The sequence below is a fragment of the Anopheles maculipalpis genome, chromosome 3RL, assembly GCF_943734695.1.
Source record: "Anopheles maculipalpis chromosome 3RL, idAnoMacuDA_375_x, whole genome shotgun sequence".
Classification (NCBI taxonomy): Eukaryota; Metazoa; Arthropoda; class Insecta; order Diptera; family Culicidae; genus Anopheles; species Anopheles maculipalpis.
In genome coordinates, this window is record NC_064872.1 from 63,317,845 (window position 1) to 63,343,202 (window position 25,358).

At 42.2% G+C, this 25,358-nt stretch overlaps 5 protein-coding genes across 15 annotated transcripts in view; 2 read left to right on the forward strand and 3 right to left on the reverse strand.

Moving 5' to 3' along the window:
* LOC126563129 (coatomer subunit zeta-1) overlaps nucleotides 1–25,358 on the forward strand; it is a 558,371-nt gene that overhangs the window by 45,132 nt on the left and 487,881 nt on the right. The gene's annotated exons all lie outside the window — the stretch shown is intronic.
* On the reverse strand, nucleotides 3,602–4,836 carry LOC126560879 (charged multivesicular body protein 1b-2). The gene is made up of 3 exons (XM_050216828.1): nucleotides 4,819–4,836; nucleotides 3,845–4,455; nucleotides 3,602–3,749 (listed from the first exon to the last, which is right to left on the reverse strand). The coding sequence occupies exons 1-3, from the start codon at nucleotides 4,834–4,836 to the stop codon at nucleotides 3,626–3,628; spliced, it is 753 nt and encodes a 250-aa protein (XP_050072785.1). The 3' UTR covers nucleotides 3,602–3,625.
* On the forward strand, nucleotides 5,026–6,436 carry LOC126562289 (uncharacterized). The gene is made up of 2 exons (XM_050218750.1): nucleotides 5,026–5,044; nucleotides 5,124–6,436. Exons 1-2 carry the CDS (start codon nucleotides 5,026–5,028, stop codon nucleotides 6,434–6,436), a joined length of 1,332 nt encoding a protein of 443 aa, XP_050074707.1.
* Nucleotides 7,046–25,358, reverse strand: part of LOC126561377 (trafficking protein particle complex subunit 11) — a 411,048-nt gene continuing 392,735 nt past the window's right edge. Inside the window, exons 2-9 of the mRNA XM_050217486.1 lie at nucleotides 11,327–12,947; nucleotides 10,281–10,870; nucleotides 10,055–10,206; nucleotides 9,159–9,712; nucleotides 8,291–9,080; nucleotides 7,971–8,137; nucleotides 7,576–7,884; nucleotides 7,046–7,102 (exon numbers count right to left, since the gene is read on the reverse strand). Of these exons, the coding sequence (XP_050073443.1) occupies nucleotides 7,082–7,102; nucleotides 7,576–7,884; nucleotides 7,971–8,137; nucleotides 8,291–9,080; nucleotides 9,159–9,712; nucleotides 10,055–10,206; nucleotides 10,281–10,870; nucleotides 11,327–12,931 (4,188 nt within the window). The 5' untranslated portion in view covers nucleotides 12,932–12,947 and the 3' untranslated portion in view covers nucleotides 7,046–7,081. The remainder of the gene's footprint in view (nucleotides 7,103–7,575; nucleotides 7,885–7,970; nucleotides 8,138–8,290; nucleotides 9,081–9,158; nucleotides 9,713–10,054; nucleotides 10,207–10,280; nucleotides 10,871–11,326; nucleotides 12,948–25,358) is intronic.
* Nucleotides 16,342–25,358, reverse strand: part of LOC126561459 (collagen alpha-1(XVIII) chain) — a 191,481-nt gene continuing 182,464 nt past the window's right edge. For all 8 annotated transcript variants that reach the window (XM_050217618.1, XM_050217620.1, XM_050217617.1 and 5 more), the window contains 3 exons: nucleotides 23,257–23,436; nucleotides 16,583–16,810; nucleotides 16,342–16,421 (listed from right to left, as the gene is read on the reverse strand). In XM_050217618.1, the coding sequence (XP_050073575.1) occupies nucleotides 16,358–16,421; nucleotides 16,583–16,810; nucleotides 23,257–23,436 (472 nt within the window). In that variant the 3' untranslated portion in view covers nucleotides 16,342–16,357. The remainder of the gene's footprint in view (nucleotides 16,422–16,582; nucleotides 16,811–23,256; nucleotides 23,437–25,358) is intronic.

Consider the following 25,358-nt stretch of genomic DNA (forward strand, 5'->3'; position numbering starts at 1 on the left):
CACACAAAACACGTCACAATTCATCAAATGAATCAGTGCCACGTGTGTGTGTGTTGGATGGTTATCCAAAGCACAGATATTGTATGAAGCAGTATGGTTCATATTTAACAGTGTCCTGAGAGTTGTTACAAATGCTCACGAATGAGATTGTTGTAAAGAAAAACAGTATCGTAAGCAACACAACTATACCATAACAACAAAACAAAACATAAGAAGAGAATAAATAGAAAGAAAATCTCTTCCTGTCCATTCCATTAGAAAAGGATAAAAAGGACAAAGGACAAGAACATAAGGAAGAAAGCAGCCAATTTAGGTTCGAACTAACAAAGCAAGATAACAAAAAAATACAACAAAAAGGAAAAAAAAAACAAAAGAAACACAACAAAACAACACAAAGTAAAGTAACGCAAAAATAACAACAACAAACAAACACAAATGTTAACAAACACGGTACACGATGTGTATGGAACTTACAAGAATTAACAGAGAAACAAAGGGCAAAAAGAAGAAGAAAAAACACATAACAAATGCAGTAACAAATAGCAGATAGTGTTGTATAAACGTAAGTAAAGAAAAACTATATAAACAATAGAAAAAACAAACAAACAAACAACAAACAAGCAATGAAGCAGTGAAGAAAGGAATGAAGACAAATAGAGCACATTAGAAAAAAATGTGTTTTTGTATGTGTGTGTGTGTGTGATTGTTCTAGGCATCTCGTTAAACACATTGCAATCATAGGGACGGATAGGACAGGAAACAATCGATATACAACCACAAAGGAAAGAATCAGCTCCTTGTTTTGTTAGTTGTCTCTCGTTTCTTTTTACAGTTCTTAAAAAAAAACAGGAAGAAAATTTGAAATTTTGCAAAAATCGAAACAAAAAGCAACACACCAAAATAGTAACAAAACAGTGTAAAACAAATCAGAATCGATTTCCAGCCCAATTTATGTTTGGAACCTTACAATGAGGAAGTAATGCAAGCATGATGGGTGAAGCGCATAAAAATTTGAAGAAAGACAAACAAAGAAATCTGTTCATTTTGTATCAAAATAAACCTATTAAAATTGATCTTTAAGGACTTTTTTTTGTATTTAGTGAATACGACACATTATGACACGATCGCCATGATCATGCGCCATGATAGAGTAGCACAAAAAAAACGGACGAATTGCGCGTACTTTTCATGGACTCTGGACAATTGCCCATAGGTAAAAAGATTCACTTGATTTAAGTTCAATTACCATGGCTCACGGTTGAGCGTGGTTTGAAGTGATCACACAGATCACAAGGGAGAGCAGGCCGCGACGATCAACGACGATCGGTGGGCAATTACTTTTAACCTTCACGCGTATTTTACGAGTCTCGCTCCACACGAGCAGCGGCAAGCAAAAGAACGGAAGTTTATCGGCTTCTCAAGCATTGGGGGTTACATGGCATGGTTTTTGGCCGGTTCTGTCTAGCAGCACACGATACAAATCTTCGATATTTGTCCGATATTGACGTCATGTGCAGAAAAGGGGGGGGGATTTTTTGTATTCGTTTTCTTTTGGGGAGTTTTTGGAGAACCACTTCCTCCATAAGAACCATGTCTCGCAGCAGCGCACCGTGTTTGATAAGTGAGAAGGAGCTGCTGTAGGTTTTTTTTTTGCTGTTTAACTGACACATTTTGTCCGAAGTACACAATCATCTTCACCCCAGGCAAACTGGTCGCTCTTAATCCATGGGGTTGCCATTACGATTACCCGTCAGTACCTTCTTCGGGTTTTACCTTGTTTGACGTCAATGTCGATTGCGTTCGGAAGCAGGCAAGAAAGAGCAATTGATGACATTAGGCAATGAGAAATAAGTAGAGTTTTGGCGTGGAGTGTAGTAGTTGCATTTAGAGAGGGAATGGTTATGGCGCGTTATTACCTTTTTTAAGTTATTAATGACTTGTTGTTTCATCTTCGACGTACAAGTTTGTCACGTGCCCATAAAACGGCGTAAACACCACGCGTTGGATCGCAAGGAACAACGATCAAATAAAAAGGTAAATATTGATCACTATTAAATGGAGTCGTTACTACATCGCACGCGTCACACACGAACCAGCGTTAGAAAAAGTTGATGAGGCCAATAATGCATCCCTCGTGGTGCACGTGTGCAAAGTTTTTGAAGATGCAAATAATTATTCAATTGCGTTGGTTAATGCGTTAATGAGGCGTAGAATTTGATTGAGTTCCGGTTTGGTAAGCGGATTGATTGACGATATGCTTAAAGCCATTTGCCGGCTTGAGAACATTAAGGTAACAACGTTCTAATAGTAGCTAAACTGATCAACGGTTGTGCAGCTCAAAGTTAATCAAATTCACAGAATAAATGCCTTGTCGTTTTTATTCTTCACATTTGTTTTTGAGCTTTAACAAGATTCGCGGATCTCGGTATAAAATACACAACAGATGATGGAAAAAAAACCCAGAGTAAAATAATAGAGATCCGTGCCGACAGGCCAATAAAAAAAGGATACGAGATCCGTAAAATCTGTGATTCACGGTATATGAGAAATTGCACAAAAAGTAAAACAATCGGCTTCCGAGATCCGAATCCAGGAGACGAGATCTGTGGAATCTGGGCTCAACGAAATACGAGACCTGGTACAAAGAGTAAAACAAATGGCATCGAGATCTGGGTTCTGAGATCTGCGATCTAAATTCCGGATCCTGGGATAAAAGATCTAGCACTCAGAATCCACGGGATCTGATACCTGAGACAAACAGTAAAGCAATCGATGAGCTTTAGTTTTATGTATTGCAAAGTCTCATGCGTGTGCCATTAATGCTAATAAAGAAATTCTAATATCCGGGATCCGAGATCTGGAATTCGGGTTTCAGGGTGCGTGATCTAGCATCAGGAATTCGCTTGATACTATATCTGGGACAAAGAGTTGAGCAAGCAGTATCTGGGATTCGTGGTCTGGAATCCGGGTTTCGGTATAATTTAGCATCTGGAATCCACGGACTATATGGGTCTTGGATGCCAAATCCCAAATCAACGATGTAGATTTATTTATTCTTTCTCTCAGATCTCGTATTACGGGAATCCCAGATTCCAGATCTAGCAATCCGGATATTATTTATTCGGGTAGAACGGCTTGCTACCAAATTCCACATTCTAAAATTAACTGTAAAAACATAATAAAAAAAAAAGAATACAGATAAAAATTTGAAAAGAATGAAGAATAGGGGCAGTATGTTGTTAGAGGTAATAGCGGTACCGATTTTTGCCGGGAAATTTTGAACCACGACTTTCAAATTTTTATTCATAAATGTCGGATCTTAGGCCCAGATCTCAATGGCTCCGTTAATAAGGAAACATCTTGTGCAATCTTTATACTTCTGGACCACTCGATCATCATGTTTCCTCGACGAAGGTCTTAATATTGATTGTTTTATTTTAACGAATAATTGTGAGAAACTTAAAAGCTCAAAGCGTGTTAAACATTTTATAGCAAAAGAAAAAAAGGTCTTCTTATCCGTTTACTGTTGTGGAAATTTCTTTCGCAGCGCATTGAACGGGAGAGAAACAAAAATGTACATGGTGAAACACTGCACCGCTCGCTGCCACAACAGTCAGATTCCTTCTTATTCGGCATGACGCAAACGTGCTAAGCGTGCCGTTAGCTCATCCTGCTCGGTGGAAGCTTGCGTTGAGGCACCGATCGCCACCGACGAAGGTCCCGATGGGAGCTCCATGTTGAGTTCAAGGCTGGAAGAAACGAACAAAAAGAAAAACCGAAAATGGTAATATTAGGAGTGTTGTCTAGTTTTTTGGGGGAAGGGTGGGACAGTAATTTAGCATACCCAGCTTCATCAGCAACTCTCTGCATTAGCGATTCCACATCGTTCTGCGGTACGGCTGTCGTAGTCGTCTGCGACATGGTGTTCTCCATGTACGAACTCTGCACATCCAGATCCTCAAACTGTGACTCAAACTTATCCATCAGTCCGGATATTTTCTCCAGATTCATGCCCTTCATAGCCGCATCCATTGCCTTCACGACGCCGGCCATCGAGTTGGTAACGTTGCGTGTCGTAAGAGCGGTCTGTACCCTGCTGGCCACCGCATCGACTCGCGCACTCATACGCAGATAGTTCAGCGATTGGCTCTTCTGTCGGATTGCATTTTCGGCATGGATCCGCGCCACCTCCGTGTTACCCTTCTGGATGGCTTTCTTTGTCTTCAGTATTTCGGCCTTCTCTTCCTTTTCGCATTTTTTGGCGTTCCGTTCGAGCTCTTTGACTGCAAATTTAAGATTAAACAAATGTTCTGCGGGATGGGGGGCTTGTGTTAAGGAAAAGTTGATTTTGTGCGGTGGGGCAACAATCACAAAAACACAATCGCTCGTTGAAAAGGATACTCTCCATAGCGGACATTTTGATGGCCGTTCCTTTAGTAGAACAAAGTTACAATACTACAAATAACAAGATAAAAAAAACAGGTTGGAATTGCCTGGGAACCAGGAACTAATTTCTTAATTAACAAAGTTTTACGACCGCAAGGTTCTGTGGGTGAGTCACTTTCGGGATTTCGTATGTTTTCAATCGGACCTTGATGTAAACATTGACCCATCTGACAGCCTGTTTGACATGTAGCCGAATAAATGTCAACTCGGCATGGTGTCAGCTGTTTTGCTGCAGGGGCAGTGTGTGTTTTGAAAAATGCAAAAAGACCCATATTTTTTAAATATTTACAAAAGGGGAATGCGGAATACAATTTTTTTATATACCGTAAAATTTAATTTGTTATAAACTACTGTTTTTTTAATTTTATATACGTTTTTGATTAATAACATGCTTCTTTTGATTGTAACCGTATTTATGCTGCATGGGACAATAAACTGTCATTTGTACTACTCAACATAAAAAGTACTATTCACAGCAACAAAGCAAAGCCAAGGACAGAAACATCAAACCATAATTTCAGCAGTGCAAGTGGCTAATTGCATAGTCTAGAATCTTTTTCCGAAAACATTCAGAGTGCGATGAAAACTAACGAAGAAGGTACGAACAAATAGTCTTTTACATCACACTATTGCTGTTTGAAAACTTATCCTCCAACACTGCTTATCCCTCCGAACAGACGAGCAGGGCGAATTCATCGAATCGTCCCAGACACCAACGCTTCGATCGAAAATCCGCCAAAAGCGACCAAACTATTGTGAGTTATCCAAAGGAAAAGATATAAAAATGCCACCAAAACGCGTACCACGCGACAATCGTACCGTTTCCCAATGTATCCGTCGGGTGTGGAAAAATCGACGTAACAAACAGTCGTCTACTACGTCCAAGCAGCAGCAGCAGCAGCCAGCTGCTTGTGTAGCGAACGCTGAAACGTTCGCACGTTCGCTGCAAGAGACACCACCGAAAGTTGGTGGAATCGAACCAGTGCCTTCGATTAGTTTGTTTGCCCAGCAAGAGGATGCTTTGACACGATACATGAACAGTGAAGCGGCCAATGCACAGGTGGATGAACAATTGCAAAAGCTGTTGGATGGGTTTCAGGCGGAGTACAAGAAGGAATGTGCGACGATGAAAAGCTCACCCGTGCATGCGATGATGGAGGAGCATGAAGCTGGATCTTTGCATTCGATACTTTTGCCTGGCGCAAAATGTGAGAAAGTAGCGAAGATACAGGAGAACAAACAGCCAGCAGCATTTAGTCCACCGCAACCATTTATTAGTGAACAGTTTTTAGTACCAAACTTAAGCGAGGAGATAGCAAGATTGGAAGAAATGGTACAGTACGATGGCATGTCTCCTCTTCGGACTTGTTCAGTTACGGTAGAATCGATGGATACTCCGATCATTCCCATCGTTGAGTTAAGGGAAGAGATGCCACAAATGTTGGACAAAGTTCCCATAGTTACAAACAACGTTTACTTGGATTTGTCGGGACAGGAGAAAGGTTTTGTGTCAAAGAAGGTGATTCCAGCTAAGTTAGCTCAACCGAAGGCAGTAATAGATGACAACGAATGGCTAAATGTGAGAAAAAAACGTTCCCGTGCAACGTCACCGATCGTCTTCCAACAGCCGGATGATGTCCTCGAGCTACGCATGAAGCATCAACATCTAGCCCAACAGAAAGTGACCAATCCATCAATACTTTCGCACCGACCATTCGCTCGCAGTACATCGGATTGTAGCACACAGACAAGATTCCGACGTCGATATCGTAATGTCGGCATTCAGCATCGTCCCGTCACTTCACTTGATTTTACCGAACGTAACATGATCGTACTAGCGCAACGGTTCGAAGCAGACCCGATCATGCTGGAGCGCAAACTGAGACGTGTTGCGCAAACGGCTTGCGACCCAATCTGGCATGTACGTGATCTTTCTTCCGTGTTTACCGCAGCAGATCCGTACTTTGCGAACTTAAAACATTTCTTGTAAAATAGCAATTGCTTCTATTATCAAATTCACCTTTATTCCGGTTACGACGTGCTTTACCCTCTTAGAGGAAGAAAACTATCTGGAGGCTTGGAGAAAAGAAGTCCGGTGGAAAATAACTTCCAATCAAACTTTTCCTACCGTAATACAACGCATGATTTAAATATTGACACTCGCCTTCACTTCCGGTTCTGTCTGTGTGTGTTTGATACGCTAACTTATTAACATTTTCCCTCCCAATCTTTCTATTAACGATCACTAGAGTAACCAGTAACTTTCCGTTTTATCCTGTACTCTGCTTTTGCTTTAGCTACACCCCATCAACTAGTTTACGTAACTATGAATCTTTTAGAACTGTTACTCGTTCTAACCATGCCCTTCGTTCTATAAAACCTCCTAAATAATGCCTTTTCCTTTTCGATTTTGTTTCAGCTTTCTTACGTCACGCGCTAAATTAAATAAATTGAATTCACTACTATTTAAACGGAAACGCAAATGTGTTTCCTACCGCGTCACAGTATGTCTTCACAAACGGCGTACACTACACCACGGATAAGGAAAGAGGCTACGCATGATGTTGAAATGAAATATCCGACAGTACGGTGCGATTGCTTTCTTCGACGCCGCTACTTAACATATCGTTGATAATCACAGTGTCCTCGTTGGAGGCTGGAAAATAAAGGAAAAGCGCATCACTGTTTTGTTCGCATGGACAGTGTTAATAGCATCTTAGCCAACAAGATCTCACTTCTCACTATAGTGAATAGGTATTTCTCATCATAGTGAGAATTGAAATTTTGTCCGCTAAGTAGGGAATTTTAACCGTGCTGTTTACAACAAAAACGAAAAAAAACCGTTTTACGCCCTATCGGGTAGGCCATACATTTGGCAGGGGAGTTTTTGTTTTACCGGATTGTACAGCAACAAAAAGCCTCATCTTTCTCGAAAATTTCGAGCAAATGCAACGAGTAGATCAAAAGATACAAGCTTTACAATCCAAAAAATTGCTAATTCTCTTACCAAACGTATGGCTTACCTGGGTTGGGTGGTCATTGATGTAGAAAATAGGGTTAAACTACTCTGACGCTTGTTTTTGTTTACGGTTGCTTTTTGTACTTTTTCGAAAAGCTATTTTTACTTACATGAACAAACACCATTTTCGGCATCCACCGTTGCACAAGCGAGGCCAGCTCCGCCCTGCGCTGGCTTTCTACCCCTTCAGCTATCACATCTGCCTCACCGGTCGGTATTGTGGCGGGCACCGAATCGGTCGGGAATTTCACCGCTACTGGCTGAGTCCCGGGTATACCTGGTGCGGGGTTAGGTGTAGCAGTGGGCTGAAAATTTTGATACTCTAGCTGTAGTTCGGGTAACGGTTGCCAGCCAGCTTTCAGTGGGCACAGATTAAACAGCAGATCGTACGTGGAGTACGCAAATATCGATACGTTCAGCTAGAAAAAGAGGAGATAGATTTTCGGTTAGTTTGCGATTTGTATTGAGTTGAAATTCCCACACACACACACACACACACACGTACCTGGCGATGGCCGGCAAACATGAAACTATCGGAACTGTTCAGTATTGCTTGCAGATGCAGTATTCTTCGCGTTGGATTCCGTAGCGTTACGCGTAACGTCATCGGTAACCTTACGTACATACGCTGTTCGATGTAGCAGTACAGATTTAGTGGTGGATCGATCACTTCTGCAAATATAAAGCCCAGGTTCCCACAAACGTTCATTAATTCGACCATTTCATTCGCCTCTCCTGCAGCTTCCCACCCCAGGAACAAAATCTTACTTCTCACTATAGTGAGAAGAGAGCTTTTATTTGCTAGTGGGTTACTATAGTACTTACCAATGCCGTTGATGATAAATTTCGATTCATTCACAACATTCGGTGTTCGTGAGCGGCACCACCGTACACAGTACACACCAAATACAGGCCATCCGGTACCGTTCGGTGCTACCGTGCTGGAAACGTTCGTGCCTGGCTCGGGTTTGTTGTAATGCGCATTAATAAACCCGTTCCGATCATTGTTCGTTAGCTGCACACAATCGAGCGTACGGTTAAAGATGGTTTTCGTTACATTCTTCCCAACTAAATCATCGCCACCACCGGTCAGATGGCCCGCTTTCGATGCATTCGATGATGATAAAGCAGACGAATCGTTTAGTGGTAGTGGTTTCACTTTGAAATCTTCCACACTTCCGGTGGATGTGGTCATGCTGGCGTTAACTCCTTTCGCTGACGATTGTGAAATGCCGTCACCGTCCGTGGTGGTATCAGCCAAGGCAGCATGTGAAGGATGATGGGTTAGTGATAGGTTCATCTGATTGGTTAGTTGCGCACTAGTGCTACCGATTATCGTTGCATTCGTCGGCAGTTTCGAGAGCAGGTTCTTGTTGTACTGCTGCTCCTCGATCGGTCGGTTCGCGGGCAGGGCCGTTGCTGCTCCGTCCGGTGAGCGTGATCGATTAAATACGAGCTGCGTGTCCTTCGAAAGAAAATTTCCGCGCGATACCCAATCCCGGGTACAGTTGCTTGCACTCAGTAGCTTCAAATCCTCGAACCGGGTGGCCGGCCGTAAACCACTGCCGCCGATGGGTTTTCCTCCTTGGTACTGTTTCTCCACTATATTATGATCCTGCGAAGAGAAAATTGACGTACTTTTAATACCGATTTATGATGGAATTAATAAGCAAACATTTCACACAACACTCACACTAATAAATTGCGTTTCGAGTATATCGATCGGATCGGGCGATTTAATCTCCATGTTAACGCGCAGCAAAAAATCTTCATTCCGGTACGCTCGCACCAGTGCTTCCCGGCTGAGCGTGTAGAACCGGCCGGTAAGTTTAATCTCCTCCACGCACGGTACCACCACCGTATCTTCCTTAATCTTGCGCACCATCTGCCCGTCGTCGTGCACAAACTCGATCTTTACGTTGTGATTGTTAACGTACTGTTGCAAACTTTTCTCATTTGCCAGCAGCTTTGCAAGGTCCTCCTTTTCACTGTTTGGCGTGGAGGGTGAATCGGCCGCACCATTGTTCCCGCTGAGTGTGGTTCCGCCTAGCGCGTCAACCACTTTGCTTTGGTGTAAATTTTCCATCTGATAGTACATTCTCTGCTTTAGCTCTATATTGCCCGCCACCAGGCTAGCGAGATAGTATGAAACGGTCGTGGAGGATTGCATCTGCAGCTCGCCGATGTCGATCTGGACGTGCGAGTGAATCTTTTGCAGCGGATGGTTAAGATCAGTTGTCAGAAATACTGGAAAGAAGAGAAAATTAGCATCATCATGCAGCATGATAGGGCTAGTGTTGTGTGTACTGAATAAGAGTGATTTTTCTAAAGAATGATTTGAATAAACTCTTCTAAAAAAGTTTTTTAGTTACTCTTTTGGGATTCGAATCGCAGACAGTTTTTAAAACTCTTTTAGGTTTCGAATCGACATAGAGTTTTTAAAACTTTTTTGGGGTTTCGAAGCGCAGCAATTTAGTTTTGAGATAGGGGCTACCTTCTGCCTTGTTATAACGACTCCCAAAAGAGCTCCCAGAATTAAATCCCATTGTTATTCTCATCACTAGCTAGGACGTCTTCTCATCTAGTTACCATTGTTTCGTAGCAACTGTGGCACACTGATGCTCACACCGACGTTCTGTAGGCAGAGATCCGATTGGTTGAAAATTTTCGTCGTCACCTGGTGGAATTCGTTCGTCAGCATCGGTTGGTTGGTTGGTTTGGTCTGTGATCCCAGATGGAAGCTGATTTTTTAAGAAATGAAAATTATCATAAAATTTACATATGCAGGAAACGACGCAAAAACACAAGTACTCACGTTGGAATGATGTAGCAGGAGCTTATAACGCCAATACTTTCCATACAATCCTTGTGCGGATTGTACGATTTAAACGCTTTGCTCGTATTGAGCTTCTCGCGCACCGATAGTACTGCGTGCGTCTTTTCCGATCCCATCTGCAACTCGAGCCGAAAGATGTGAACGTCTACACTCTCCGCAAACAGGCACCGATCACCGACAAACAATATACGATAGCATTTTTCCGGCTCGAGGATAAATTCTTCGATCGGTTTGGACGACGAATCGACGGCGATATTGTCGTCTGCGGGACCGGCGTATTCTGCGTACTGGACAGCATTAATTCGAACACTGCTTGACTTGAGGTCCGTCAGTAGAATGGAAAAGTTTTTCAACTTAAGTGGAACCTCGGTAAGCGAGCGGATGTACAGCAACAGCTGAAGTTTCTCATCGTTCTTGATCTGGCGCTTTTCGAAGGTTAGACGGCATTCGACCAGATCGTTCAAACGATCGAGATCCAGCTTGATCGGGGTGTTAAATGATGTGAGTGCCGATTGCCAGCTGCTGGAAAGTTCCGGTGCGATAAGGCTACTCGAAACGGGCGATACGCGCTAGGAAGATGAAAAGAAAGGGTAAGTAATAGAGCTGTAAGAATCTTATGAAGAGTCATTCATATGAATCTTAATTGAAGAAGAGTCATTCAAATCAAAAATTGACTCCCAAAAGATACGTGAATCTTGAATCCTTGAAGATTTATCCCTAGGAACAAAATCTCACTTCTCACTATAGTGATTAGGTACTTCTCATTATAGTGAACAGGCGCTTCTCACTATAGTTAGCAGTAACATTTTGTTCTTAATGCATCAATCTTGAAAGAAAAATTCGAATCTTTTAATGTTCATCGGATCTTTAAAGATACTGAAGAAAATTTGGAATCTGTGCATTAGAGATTCAGTATCATTCAACTGATTCACTCAAACTCATGAATGTGGATCAGGCTCTCGCAACACTAGTAAGTAAGCTTTAGATGAATTATTATAGAACTTTTGATAGAACTCGATACGTACGTGGAACACTTTCCAAAGATTTTCCAGTATCAGTATGCGTTCCTGCTTTTCCATGGCAATGCGCGGTGATAGGGCTTCGATGCTGCAGGCCACAAAATCCGGCACCGATGCGGACAGGTACGCCGAGTGAAGCGTTTTCAGTAGCACCTGCGTGAAGATTGTGTACCATTTGTCTACCCGGTAGTCGGTCAGCATAAGCGAGTACAGCGTCAGTGCTTTCGAGTGATCCCCGCTCTTCAGATACTCTTCGGCCATATCGATTGCCAGCTTCTTACGAAACCGTAAACACCGGTAAACCTTAAACTGCGCCATCGCTTTCCCGAGCAGGGCAATAATTTCGCCCGAATGGTTGTAGGCTTTCTCGTTTTCCTGCACTAGACATATAATTTGCTGCTCGGACACTGGTTCGCCCGTCTTGACGCTTCCACGGATGCCAAAAAAGTCACTGTAAAGTGCCGAATTGCTTATAGAGCCCAGTTCGGCCGGACCCGTCGTATCGAGCGCGGTACACTGGAGAAACGCCTCCTTGCGCATCCCAATGTATTCGGCCGCCTTGTGGAAGTAGATGCCCGGATGTTGCGTTTGGAGTGGCGCTAATCCATTCTTTACCGCATCGCAAAACAGCTCCGCAAACGCACTGTACTGTACGCTGAGCCAGGCGTAATGCTCGAACAGTAGCTCCTTAAAGCCGGTCCGCGGCCGGTACTTGTGGATGTGGTTTTTGAACTGCGAAATGGAATCTTTCGGTGCGTTCAGGCGGAAGAACAGTTTGCACATCTTGTAATTGACAAAGCCGGCAATGGTTTTCAGCTCGAGACAGTTCGTGTCTACGATTCGCACATCGTCCAGAAAGGTGTACGTTTGCCGGTAGTGGCGCAGTGCGTTCGATTGGTCGTGCTTCAGCTCCGAAAGGAAGCCGAGCTTAAACTGGTGCCGTATCTTCAGTACCGTGTGCGCATCGGTTAGCTGATCCCGGTGCAGGCGGATCTGCTTCATCAGCTGCGTGTAGTAGGATTGGGCCAGCTCGAGGAAAGCGGATTGCAGCCGAAAGATGTGCCCCATCAGATGGTCGTTGTGCGGTAGCACGAACAGCATCTTCGCATTGATGTCACAGTTGCTCGTAAGCTGGGCGGCACGTTCCGAGGCGAGCATATCTTCGCCCTGCTGCAGATAGTGGCCACGTTGGAGTAGCGCTATCGCGATACGCGTGTTGCGGCCCTGCAGCGAATTCTTCAGCACCTGTATCGTGGCCGCACACTGTAGCTGCTTTTCCGTCCATTTGGGGTCGTTCCATTCGAGGTCCTGAAATAGTACTACCACCGCCGGCAGGACGTGCAGATGCTTCAGCATCCAGTTGCGTTTGAGTATGCCCTTTGGTGTGTACCATTCGTAGGATTGGTGTTTGGGCTTCGAGACGGGAAACTCGTAATTCGGGGGTAGCAGCTTATACTGGATCGATTCCGTGTCCGGTTTTTTGGCGTTGTTGAACGCATCCCAGATCGTTTTGTGTATCGCATTGCGCTGCACATCTAGCCCGGACAGACCGACCAACGGGGCAGCTGTCGTCAGCAGTTCCGATGGGAGTACACTGGCATCGAGAGACATTCCGTGCGTGCGTGAACTTCCTGGTGGATTCGTGTGAGGGGGTTGTTTGTTTGTGGGGCAAACTATACGGAAAACACTTTCGATCCTTTGTGGATGGGGAAGAAAAGGATAATAATTGCGGCTCTGGGTACTTCTGCACACTGCACTGCTCTTTGCTCTCTGTGCCACCCGAGTCGATCACCAGCTGTGCCACGGAATTTGATGATTGTACCGCATAACGTGTACACTGCACTGGGCGCACTGTTCGAGGAAAGCTTTATCGAGTCACGTATGGGGCGGCACGCCAACAACGTCCACCGATAACGAGACGGATTCTTTCCCGTAATCACGGTTTCAGCAACTTTTATCAATAAAAGCAAAATACGAGTGCAGAGAAAACCCGTGCAGATGACAACCGTGCACTGTGGGCGATGCGCATGGTCACCCGAGCGGACGATCGGGATGACGTTTGGGAATGGAATTATTCGAATATTAAAGATTTTCAACAAATTATGAATATTTTTCAATATTTTCAATGCGCACGAGTAGTATTTATAAAAAAATCAACGTGTTTAAGATCTGCATTTATAAATTTGAGCAAAAAACAAACCACTATTCGAAACGGTCGTTTGTTTTTTTTTGCTTGAAAAAATCATTTGAAAAAACTTTCTTGATGCACACGTGTAGGTAGCGTAGGAAATTTAAATTTTCATCTTATACTAAGTTGGATTCATATTTATTTATCGACTACACTACATACCACGCTGCTTTTTCTTCCTCTTGCCTTAACGACTTTCTAGATCACGCCGGCCATTAAATGGCTTACTAGACTTGTCGATACCACGTAGTTGGATAGTCAGACCTCACTACTGGGGAACGGTCTGGATGGGATTTGAACCCCGCAGGAACACCGGTTTCGCTGTCTCCCCACTACTGGTCCGCATGGCATGCTTATTTTAACTAATTTAAAACAATGGTTAATTGAAATTCTTCAACGACTTTCTTTCAGCAATAAATTGGCACCAAATATGGCATTTTCTATGGAGATAGTAGCACAAACATGTTGGCAAATGGACCATGTGTTTATTTTAAAAAGATCCAGTTATTCCCAAAAACAAATAACAGTTTTTTAAATAATTTTTTATGTATGAATAATTATGACTGTACCATGCCGTATTCTCAATAGACATAAGTTGTGATATAAAATATTGAACACGGAAAAGCGAACCAAGTAGTTCATGAGTTTTCTTCTGATTGAATTTCATTTTTATTACAGCAAGTCAAATTTTCCATTTGTTTTCCAGATTTTTGTTTCCAGTTGTAGTCCCCTACTTCCCAACGGTCAATGAACAGCTGCTGCACTTTCACATCCACAGAACGCGTACTGTTCTGATATTTATTTACCATCATCCCTCAATAGATGCGAGGGCAATGGTCACCTCTTATCCACCAACTCCTTACGTCTCCTTAGCCCCAGCAGTAGAGACAGAAAACATCAGTACGCATTGTGTATCTGGCCAAAACAAACAAATAGTTTAAACTCATTACCTACGAAATGTTGTCAGAAAAAATGGATCATTTTTCTGCTTTTCCATCCTCCTTGGCTGTTTTTTTTAATAGTTACCGTGTTATTAGTTAAATAGCTTATTATCTATCGACTTTTTTTAAACGTTTTCTACTGTCACCTCCTCCTGCTTTTGCTTACTCATCCTATATAGGTAATTCACTTATCACCTAAAACATTATTCTTCTTTCCGCGGCCGTTTTTTCTCCGTCACTCGTTCGCTGATTTGTAAAATTGTCCCGCCCGTTCGAGTGCTCCTGATGGCCCGTTCATCAATGGCATTGAAACTCATTCATTCTTTGTATCTTTCCATGGCGTTTTGGCTCGGTAAAACAGTTCGAGCTCATAATTCTACTACGGGAAAACGGAGAAATGGATCATGTCGGGTTGGGATTGGTGGGGCGATAAAGGTGATAGAGAGTGTGAGTGTGTGTCTGTCGGCTGTTTTGTTTAAAAGTACGGTAAGACGTATTTCTTTCCCCTAGAATGACTTTTTTGTTTACTAGTATGTGTGTTTGTAGCGACCTATTGTTTCGGGTCACACTAACTGTAAACATTACGCATACTATTCACAACACGGGTTTTTGTTTTGTTTTATCGTCAATCGTTTTTTGTTAGTATTTTTGGTTCACGGTTTTCATCGCCTGCGCTGGCGGACACTCGAGACTGCAGTGCACTATGGGTAAAGTGAGTGATGATAGGCTATTAGTAGTCGATCGCTTTTTAGTTAGTTAGTGGCAGGAAGAAGACAACGAAAATATGGCAGAAAATTGGCAAAGGGAACGTCGAGATATTTCTCCATCTACATCTACCAGAAAAGACGACAGAAGACTTGAATTTGGACGCCTTAGGCTTTGTCGGTCAGTAAAACTAAGCGCGGCTCGCTAATACGAGATCAGATCAGTGCACTGTTGCGGTTGACTGGTCTGGCGCTCGGAGTCATTTACCCCATTTATATTTGACTATCAACATGACGAGAGTGTTCGGTTAAGCTGAGTTTAACCATTAATATGCACTGGACTCATATTATCTTCTTCTTCGTTTTTTCCCTCTTTTTAGTGTATATTGTGTTTCGGTTTGTTTGCATACGCTAGTATGCGTTAATTGAATCTTGTTTCTTTCATTTAAATGCTAACAACACTTTTTCTCTCCTTTTTGTTTTGTCATACGAAGCACCACTTGCTGATGCGTTTGTTGTACTTGTACCCCTACTACACTCCCTTACTTCGGCTAAATGTGTTGAGTGTGTACTTATACAAGTTGTTTTTGCCTTTAGACCGTTAGTCACTCTCGTCGGATTTCCGTTTACCGCCGTGTTATATCCTACCAAATTTGTATGTTACAATTGCTAAAACAATGAAAGTGAAACGTAAAACTAACAAAACATCTTCACAGAAAACTAGTAATTCTCCTCGAGCCAATCTCCCCTCCCCACTATTACCTTAAAGTACTTATTATCATTAGTTCATTATCTTCAGTTGCAGTGTCGCGGCTGTCTGTCCCATTTCCCGCACGGACTGGGAAATTTTAATTTTGTGTTTTCTTTTTCGTTATTCGAATTGTTTTATTTCCGTTCTCTTCCTTTCCTTTTATTTCGCCTTTTGTTTTCTTTAAATCATTTTTAAATCTTGTTGTTTCTTATCTGTTCTTGTAGCTTCTTAGGTTCTATTTTATTTATCATTTGCATTCTTTTTTGCAGTGTGTGTGTGTGTGTGTCTGATGTTTTGCTTCATGAGTTGAGATGGTTTCGAACTTGCACGATGAATTTAACGGATGGATGGCGGGCAGATGGGAAGATGCTGTTTTATGCGATGCTCTGAGTATTGTGGCTGGTACGTTGGGGACACTAGGACTTACTCCTAGATGCGCGTTTGTGAATTTCTTTACAGTGCGCTGATGCTTTGCAAATATTGGCTGTACTCCTTCTCGTTGGCAAACTCGTGTTGGCTAGAAAGGAGAGAAAAAATTCATAAAAAGTATTAAAATCATTGTATAGCGTGTTACGTTCAATTACACATAACCTTCCCGAAACATATTCTACGAAAATAGTTCTCGAAGCTTTCCTGGGGCACATTTTCGTAGAATGTTTTAATTTTCGCCTAACTCACCTGCTGATGTCTCTTCGCTTTCGTCTTCGGTCCTGCGGGACCGCCTCGACGCAGAGTACCACGAACCGATTATCACAGGAGTACCGTTCCTGGTCGAGCAGTTTGTTACCGAGTAAACTGCTGGCCAGCCCGACCTTGTCCGGCGACGCCGAGTGCCAGGCATCGCAGTACGTGTCTATCGCACGCTCACCGTGCGCACTGGAACCGTGCCACACCAGTTTCTGGGGCCTGGATGGGGGGAAAAACAGAAGGAGAAGAAAACGAATGACGTTTGAAATTTGAGGAATTATATACATTTACTTAGGGTATTAAGTATTATTCTACGATTTTGTTATTTGTTTCATGTTATTTTATTTTATTGAATTCAACGGATCACGAGTGGGAGCGACGTTTTTGACGTTTTAAGTATACCTTGATGCGACGTTTTTGACGTTTTAAGTATACCTTGATGCGACGTTTTTGACGTTTTACGTATACTGTTAACATTTACATATTTACATTTTACAAGTATCGGGCCGCACTGAACGTATACAATTAAGGAACGCAGAGCGCGACAGGTCCGGTTCAAAACGATCACCCACGGCGTTGAATTCACGGCACATGACGAGGAAAGGATCAGAGATTGTAGTCCACCTAGACACTCCAGCAACGCAGCGTAAACCGTGTAAATTTACGTTGGATGGATTCTACGCGAGCCAACGAGCGTGCCGATATGGGCCACCACACCACGGATTCGTATTCCACCACAGAACGAACTATGGAGTAGTATATCATCTTTACGGCAATCGGATCGGTAAGATCGTGCGCAAGCTTCTTCAAAATGCCAACTAGATAATTGCCCTTAGCAACGAACGATGATCTTAGAACTCTAGCTGGTCGTGGAAGCTCAACTTATCGCCAAGGAGCACTTCTAGATCTTGACGCAGCTTGTTCCATTTTTTGTCCAAAATTGTGGATGTTGTCGTATTAGTTTTATATGGAGCTTTGCAAAGATTAAAACCCATTTAATCATTCATATTTATTGTATGGTATGGCATTTCTTTGAATGTTTATTTATTTTAAGTACTGTCCATCAACGACCTGCCCATATTGTGGATTGAGTTTCAAATATTAAAAGGTAATTAAATCTGCAGGCCATTATGTTCGGAACAATTTCAATAATAGCTTATGTCCAATAATAGCATTCAGTCGGTCAGTTGATATTAATTTAGATTTTAAAGTTTCATCCGTTCAAGCATTTTTTTGTTTGCTTTGCGGCTTCTCCATGACATCCAATCAATATTGGCTACCTTTAGTGTATAATTTTGAAATTGAAAAATACCACGCACATAGCACAAAGAGTCCAAAAATTGTGCCATACCGTAGGACCGTAAAATTTCAAACCCCGTAGTTTCGTGGAAATTGCTACCAGAGTGCCCAATTTTGCTAGACATTATTTTACACTGATATCGCAATAAATACTAGCAGGATATTCTACCAAGATTGCTTGGAAAGTGACCTTCAAAATTTGATTGCAGAATTGATCGATCTAGGGAAAATAATAATGCAAAATTAATCTACCTCTAGCGTTCTCTGCACATTAAGAAAATCTCGGGGTACTATCAGCAACTGGCTATGGTTAAAAATACGTCCCAAAAAAACATGGAATAAGGCGTGTTGGGTTTCCTATCTGCCGAATGGAGAATGCATCCATTTGCAGGAGGATATTGAATTTTCATTACCCATCGTTACGGTAAAGCTCTTAACAAGATTTCGATCCCGGTGGCCAGCATAAATTGATCCATTATTTATTGCATGCCTTGCATGTTATGCGTGTGCGTGTATGTGTGGCATCCTTTTCCAACCTTTTTCTTTACTCCTATACACTACTCCTCCTCCCAAATGTGAACCTCAGATATATGATTGTATCCGGGATGTTTCATTATTTGGCTCGGGGGGGAAATGGAATTAAAGTATCGTATGCCTTTTCAACCTTTTTTTGATACAGGAATCGTAATGTGTGTGCGTGTGTGTGCTCGAGAGAAATGGTGAATCCTTGACATCGTTACCACAAATGTAAAGACCTTCTGCCTTACCCAATCGCCCCTTCTTCTGACCAATAGCAGACTATCCAGCGTGCAAAACTGGCAACTGATGTGTAATAATATTCTTATCATCCTTTTTTGGCGTGTGCCATTCGTGACAGGTGAGTTGCGACACAAAAACGATATATTTTTGAAACGGTGCGGTAGGATGGAATGCTACGAGCATTTTCAAAGCAAAAAAAAAAATGAGAGAGAGAGAGCGACGGACAGAAAAGGATTGAAGCTGAAATTCCGATTAGAGTCGACACAAAGAAGCATAGATCAGTGATCTATGGGGCTGTTAAGAACGAATTTAGATAAACATTGTTTTATATCCAGATTCTATTTCACTTTTTACAATAAACGACTGACAAAACAGGTTTGCTGAATATATAAACAGATTTCAGTAAAGTACTGGGCGTCTCCATGTAGAATATAATTTTAACTGGGCGCCTCCATCAATCAATATCAAGTTCGACGAATGATTAAAGCTTGTGCCTTAAAATCCTTTTGGATGTGAAATGCTAATCCAAAAAAGGTATCAAAAGTTAAAAAATAAATTTCTTTAACAAAACTTGATTCTTTCCTGGTTGTTTCTTTTCATTAAACTTTAGAGTTTCGAAGTGCATTGAACTCTTCACAATGCGATGTTTTTTTGGTGATTAGTATTAACTTTTGACCGCTCTCACCGAACAGTGCAGCAGCCCAAGAAAAGGAGCATGATTGACGGAGGCGGATATTGAGTAGAAAAATAAACCTGTCACAAAAGTCCGCCTTTTACTTTCGGGGTTTCCTTCACCCAACACAACCGCTTGCTTGTCAAGTTCCTCTTTCACCTTGTTGGAATTTGGTTTTGCGGATCTACGTGTCAGTTTCGAGCTTTGATTGATAAATTTGATTTGACACATATTTTATTGTGTGCGAGTGTGTGTGTGTGTGTCCCTGTCTGCTAGGATATCTTGAAGGTATCACCCACACCTTTACCTCATGGCAAAGACACGATTCAAAATCGAAAGAATCCCATTCGGCATATTCATTCGCACCGAATGCTATGTTATGATTGATACAATCTGGCCTGTCCCGAAATTGGATAGAAGATATCAACCTTTTCGGCCTTCTCCTGTGGTATTTGGTTTTGCATCATCCGGTAAAACGATTTCATGGTGCCATTTAATTGGATTCAGTGGCACACAGAAGCCGGTTCGTTGGTTGTACCTTATGGCAATTGATGCACCACAGGCACCATACACAGTGGGTGCTCTTTTATTGCATTTGATGGCCGGAAGAAACTCGACAGCATTGTTAGGTTTGGTGCAGTGGGATCTTTCGGTAGGATTGTGTTTTAAATTTCCAAGCAAGACCAGTTGGGGCCAGTTGTGGAAAGATTGCAAGCATCCGGACGAATAAATTATGGGCATTGATGTGATAAATTGCAAATTATCATGAGAGTCATTTACGGCTGCACAAACGAAAACGGTACGCTTGTGCTGGCAAGACTGCAATTTACCCCAGGGTATCGTTGATTTTCGCAACCGCCCCAACAACATCACCACCAGTGGCGACTGCTTGCAACACACAAGAAGATGCTGCTAGGGGAATGATGTGGGGTGGAAGTTATGGGAAGGTTTGAAGGTGGGAAAAGAAACAAGAGCACCATCAAAAAAGGGCGAACCCAATCACAAATTAGAAATTGATTGAATCGTTTCAATGAGCGGATGTACAAACGAGGCGATGCCATCGATCGTAAGAACAGCAACAGGATGAAATGGTCTTAAATCATCCTATTCTCAAAAGGGAGAACAAGATGAATAAATTGTTCCAAACAAACTTTGTTATTTTGTACACATTGTGACACGGTTTTTTGAAGACAAGTAGGAAAACGGATGGAAAATGTGCGAGATGAAAAGAAAACAATTGATCCAAGCTCTGTGTTCGTTATGTTTGAAGATGTTTGAAGATGTTGAGCTGCTGAAACAATCCGCCCGAATATTTATTCGTTTTTATACCGTTTGGCGCTGGTGTTTGTTTGCTGATTGTTTGGATAACAATGCTTTCAACGTCTGCTGTCCCTTTTTGTGAGGGTTTTATTGAAGCGTGAAAATCGGTATACACCATTTTCTTTTCGACATTTTCACACTTCACAGGAGACATTATAGTATTAGAGCACTAGGGGGAAACCCGTTAAAAACTAATCCATGTTGCTCATTATATTGTGACACTAATGCCTTCTTAATTGGGTCAACGGTCACCGGATGGATGTGGCTCGATGTTGTGTGCCAGGACACTGAGATATGGTACGAGCGTGTGTGTGTACCAGTGTGTGCGGTTTGGTGGTTGTCCATAACTTCCATCTTCTCGCACTTCTCGCCAATTCCTCATGGGAATAAGGGGGTGACCTGTTTCGTCCTAAGCCGATGACAAAGTGACATCTTTGTGGACTGTTGTGGTCTTTCTTTGACGTCATATCTCGGAGGGATAATATTTGTTAGGTTTTTTTGTTGTTGTCGTTGTGGCTGTATCTTTCGTACCTAATGGTACCACGCATGATGTATTGTATGTGATGAAACGAAACTACATTAGTGTTAGGACAATAGTAATCCCAAAGAAATATGTGCCATACCATCCATATGCGGATTTTGTTGGAAGCTTTTTTCCGGTGGGTGCACATTGGGTGCGATAGGGATTATGTATCGTTTCTTTATGAAAATTTCTTGTTAAAAAGATGATTTAAAAATTGTGAGTAATTGGTAATGGTCCACATAGTTCACATAGGATAACAATTACAATTATGAGTGTCAACACAGTAACAATTCATATTTTTTGTAATTATGTTTTAATTAATGATGAATGAAAGCAAAAAAAATGTCGAATGTAACTGTGTGGATTTGGCAAACCTTTGGCACGAATTATTGCCTTTAGACTGCCGGTGCAGCTATCCCATGCTGTCCGAAAGTAGCTCTGCGGTATTTTGATCCATTTTCGGCGAACCGCTTGCTTGAACTGATTAACACTTTGGTAGTTTTTAGTTTCAACCTTGCTTTTCAAAATATTTCAGGCACAATAATCCAACGGATTGGCATTTCATAGCATAGCCGAAGTTCAAGTATTCAGCTACAGCTGTATACAGCTATGGTCTGGTCTCCTCCAGGCTCAACTGTGTTCAACTGGAAAAAAAACATTTCCATATCCGTGCCAGCTTCATTGCAGGGCTCCTGTTAAATGAACTAGTTGTCCCGTCTCTCCTGTCCGCTATCCCCCTTTACGCCCCTTCTCGTCGCCTTCGCGATAGACCTCCTCTAAACAACCCATCCTGCCACACTCTCTGCGGCTCCCTTTATCAGCGCTCCATCGGCCTTCAACAACACCTATCACCTGTTTGATTACAATGTATCTATGTCTCGCTTTCGTGTTTGTCTGCGTGACTCTTCCTTCCTTTCTTCATAATCCTTCGTAGCATCCTCTACCTCCACTTCACATTAGCTACTTAAATTTTTTTTTTGCTAAGTCATTGTTGGCGGACAATTGAACAAAATAAATAAATAAATAAATTAGTATAGATATATGAACATTTATTCTAACAAAAAAAACTCTTTTATAAAATAGAAAACAACAGAAGTGGTAATTGTTAAAATCCTCAACGAAAACTGTTGACGTTGCATACTTTTGGGCTTTATAATTCTTCTCAGAATATTTAATATTGGGGTCTATGATAATCTAAGCCAGTATTTTATCTTTTCTTGACGTTTGGAAGCTAAAATACTGTTTGATTTCCATACAAACTTTGTAAACTAGTATGAGTTTAAAAGCTACTGGTTTTTGTCAAGCAAAAAACCAAAAATTACATTCCAGATGAAAAATCATTTGTCTTGATTATTTTTGAGCTTCTTTGCAAGGTCGGCTCATATTAACAATGCGCTTCAAATGAAAATAATAGATTTTGTATAGTTATTACTGTTACTATAACTGCAGGAAAGTAATTTGAAAATTATGCCATCAGCTAGAGGCCAGTGTAAAAACAGAAAATCTGTTAGTAAATTTGATGTTTCTCCTGTGGCAATCACGGTTTTTGCCCTTTTCCTAGATGAGTTTTCCAAGTGACAAAATTGCCTTAATAACCACTACTAAGGGATTTTTCAATACAAATTTTCCTTAGTAGTGCCTTAGTTGGAAGATTTTGTCAACAGGGTTGTGAATTGTTTAATTTTGTTCTTCTTCTTTGGCGAGAAAGACTAAATCATCCTATCAGGTCAGACAATTTTCCGAGCTTCCATATTCAGAGTTTTTTTCTATGTTTCAGATTTCGACTATCCAGAGTCACATGTGTTTTGTGGTTAAATTTTAAAATGGCATACCTTTAGCCGCATGTTTCAAACATATGAGCATTAAACATTTTTGTGGTACATTAATTATTGACAAAAGCTAAATAAAAGCGCTTTGAACACAGAAATGTCCAATCATCCCATAGTTGCGTTGTATTTTCTCAACACGCAAAGCGAAGAAAAAGAAGTTTTGGTCAGTATTTTGTCGACTTTACGTTGACATAAACTTTCCCATTGACCACAAAGTGTACCCACGCAACGCGATCGCCTTCTTCCATAGTTTTCTACTTACCATCCCATATCGGTGAGCACGTTCTTCCCGCTGAAGCTGTATATCCGGGGCGCTTGGGAAAAGAAACCACCCTGCCCGTTAAAGATGCCGTTCCACGTGTTGAACAGGACGTCCCCGCGGGTATTCACGACCGGCAGCTCACGGTCCGCTATCCGCACGATCGAGTCTAGGTTTTGTATTCTGTAAATGGTTAGTTGCAGATCGGAAGTAAAGCGTTACAAATAAATCACAATTTGATGCCTTCGCTAATGAGCGTAAAATCAGTTCACAGTTTAATAACATTCCACAATACCGACCGGTTCGGCGGCACGTTACGATGCGAATGTCTTTTTCACGCACGGAAAGCCCGCATGTGTATGTCTTTTAGCTTGCCGGAAAACGGCCAAGCTATGTTTGGCCTGATGATAAGCAGCTCGCAAAACTTTGTCATAAAGTTAAGGCCCACGCAACCAACCTCCTTGCTTGGCACGCGTTTGCGTGTGTGTACGAGTGTGAGGAAAAAGTCGGAAAAAGTAGTAAAATGTTTGCAAAGTACCAAACATAAAGGCGCATAAAATGTGTCAGAAAACACATCACTAGCAAGCACACGGGGAGTTTGATGCGGAAGCCTTCTTGTAGCAGGGAATTTTGAAGAAAGTTTGATAAAAATGGCCCCTCCCAATTCCCCTGGTGCCTTACGCCGTGTATCGAGTTTCCTTTTTTTTGTTGTTGAAGGCGTACAATTTTATGTTCACTTTTAATTAGCTCTTTTGGTGACCTCGCCAGTTTCAGATTTCCGTTCCGAACGTAAGATATGCGGCCATAAAATCCGGCCACTGTACACCCACTCGAGACTGTCCAAAATGACGGGTGCCATGTATGGTTTAGGTTAAATTGGCCCATTTTTAGGATTATATTCGGATTAACGTTAGCACCGGTATTAACATCCGACGGGTTCCGATGTGTGTGTTTGTTTGGGCCCAATTAACAGTACTCCTTTCCGAGAACTTCCGGTCATTTCGTGGATTTTGGGAACGAAGCGTTAAGGAGTAGTAAATAGGATGGAGGAGCAGTTTGAGACGCGTGAGTTAAAAAGCACAAATTCCATTTTATCTTTGTGCTCTGTATGTGTGTGTCTTTATGTGGAAGGTATGTGAAAATTGAGTAATAAAACCTTCATATCCGTAGGTGTTTGTTGTGGCTCAGGTTCCCTCTTCTGAACGCTTCGCTACGATAAGCATTTGAACTAGTTTGTATAAACTATGTTCATTCCCGTCCCATTGCAACCAGATACAATCTTCCTTTTTTTCTGGCCACAGCTTTTCGTACATGACCCCCCCCCTCCGCTCTCCCTCCCCCAATATGAATAATGAAATGTTTCAAAATGCATTGCTGAAATATTAAAATCGCGGGACGAAACCCACGTGTACACATGTCACCGGGCTCACACGTTTCCGTCCCATTTTTTTCCCACCGCAGTGTTGCTGCCGGTATTTAGCAAAGCTCAGAAGACCGCGTAAGTGTTGCATAATGCATACAGCACTACACGGGGCCATATAAACGTGATGCCCAAACCCGTGGCACAAAACCGGAAGAAAGCGTGGATGAAAAGAGGGCGAAACAAAGAAGGAAGGTAGAAAAGTAGAATTTGAAATAGTTGTATTTAGCGTAGCGTTTTGCCCACATCATCACACCGTGCTGGTAGGGCTGGGGTAGGCTTTCTGTGGCACTGCTGTTGGAATGCTTGCAGGGAAGAATCGCAATACCACATGGCATGGTATGTGTGATGCGAAGTTGCCTCGGTGTGGGAACGGACAACTCCGTTTTTTTTTGCTCCCGTCAAACTGACCTCGATTTTCCACCTGCGTCTAACTGGGCATAAGCCTCCCGTACACCTCGGGGGAACATGCTCACTATGAATGGCGGAAGTCGAAGATCGTCCGCTGTGTTTGGTAGCCGTTGGACCGAACGATCCGACACTTGGTAGAAATGCAAAAAGGCAACGGTGCATTCCGGTGCCTTGCTTTGCGGAAGTTTAATTTTCTGCCCAGCCAGCGTGTCGGTGTACGTGTTTTTTTTTGTGGGTCTCTGTAAGGTTGAACAGTTGAGCTGGGTGGAATGGA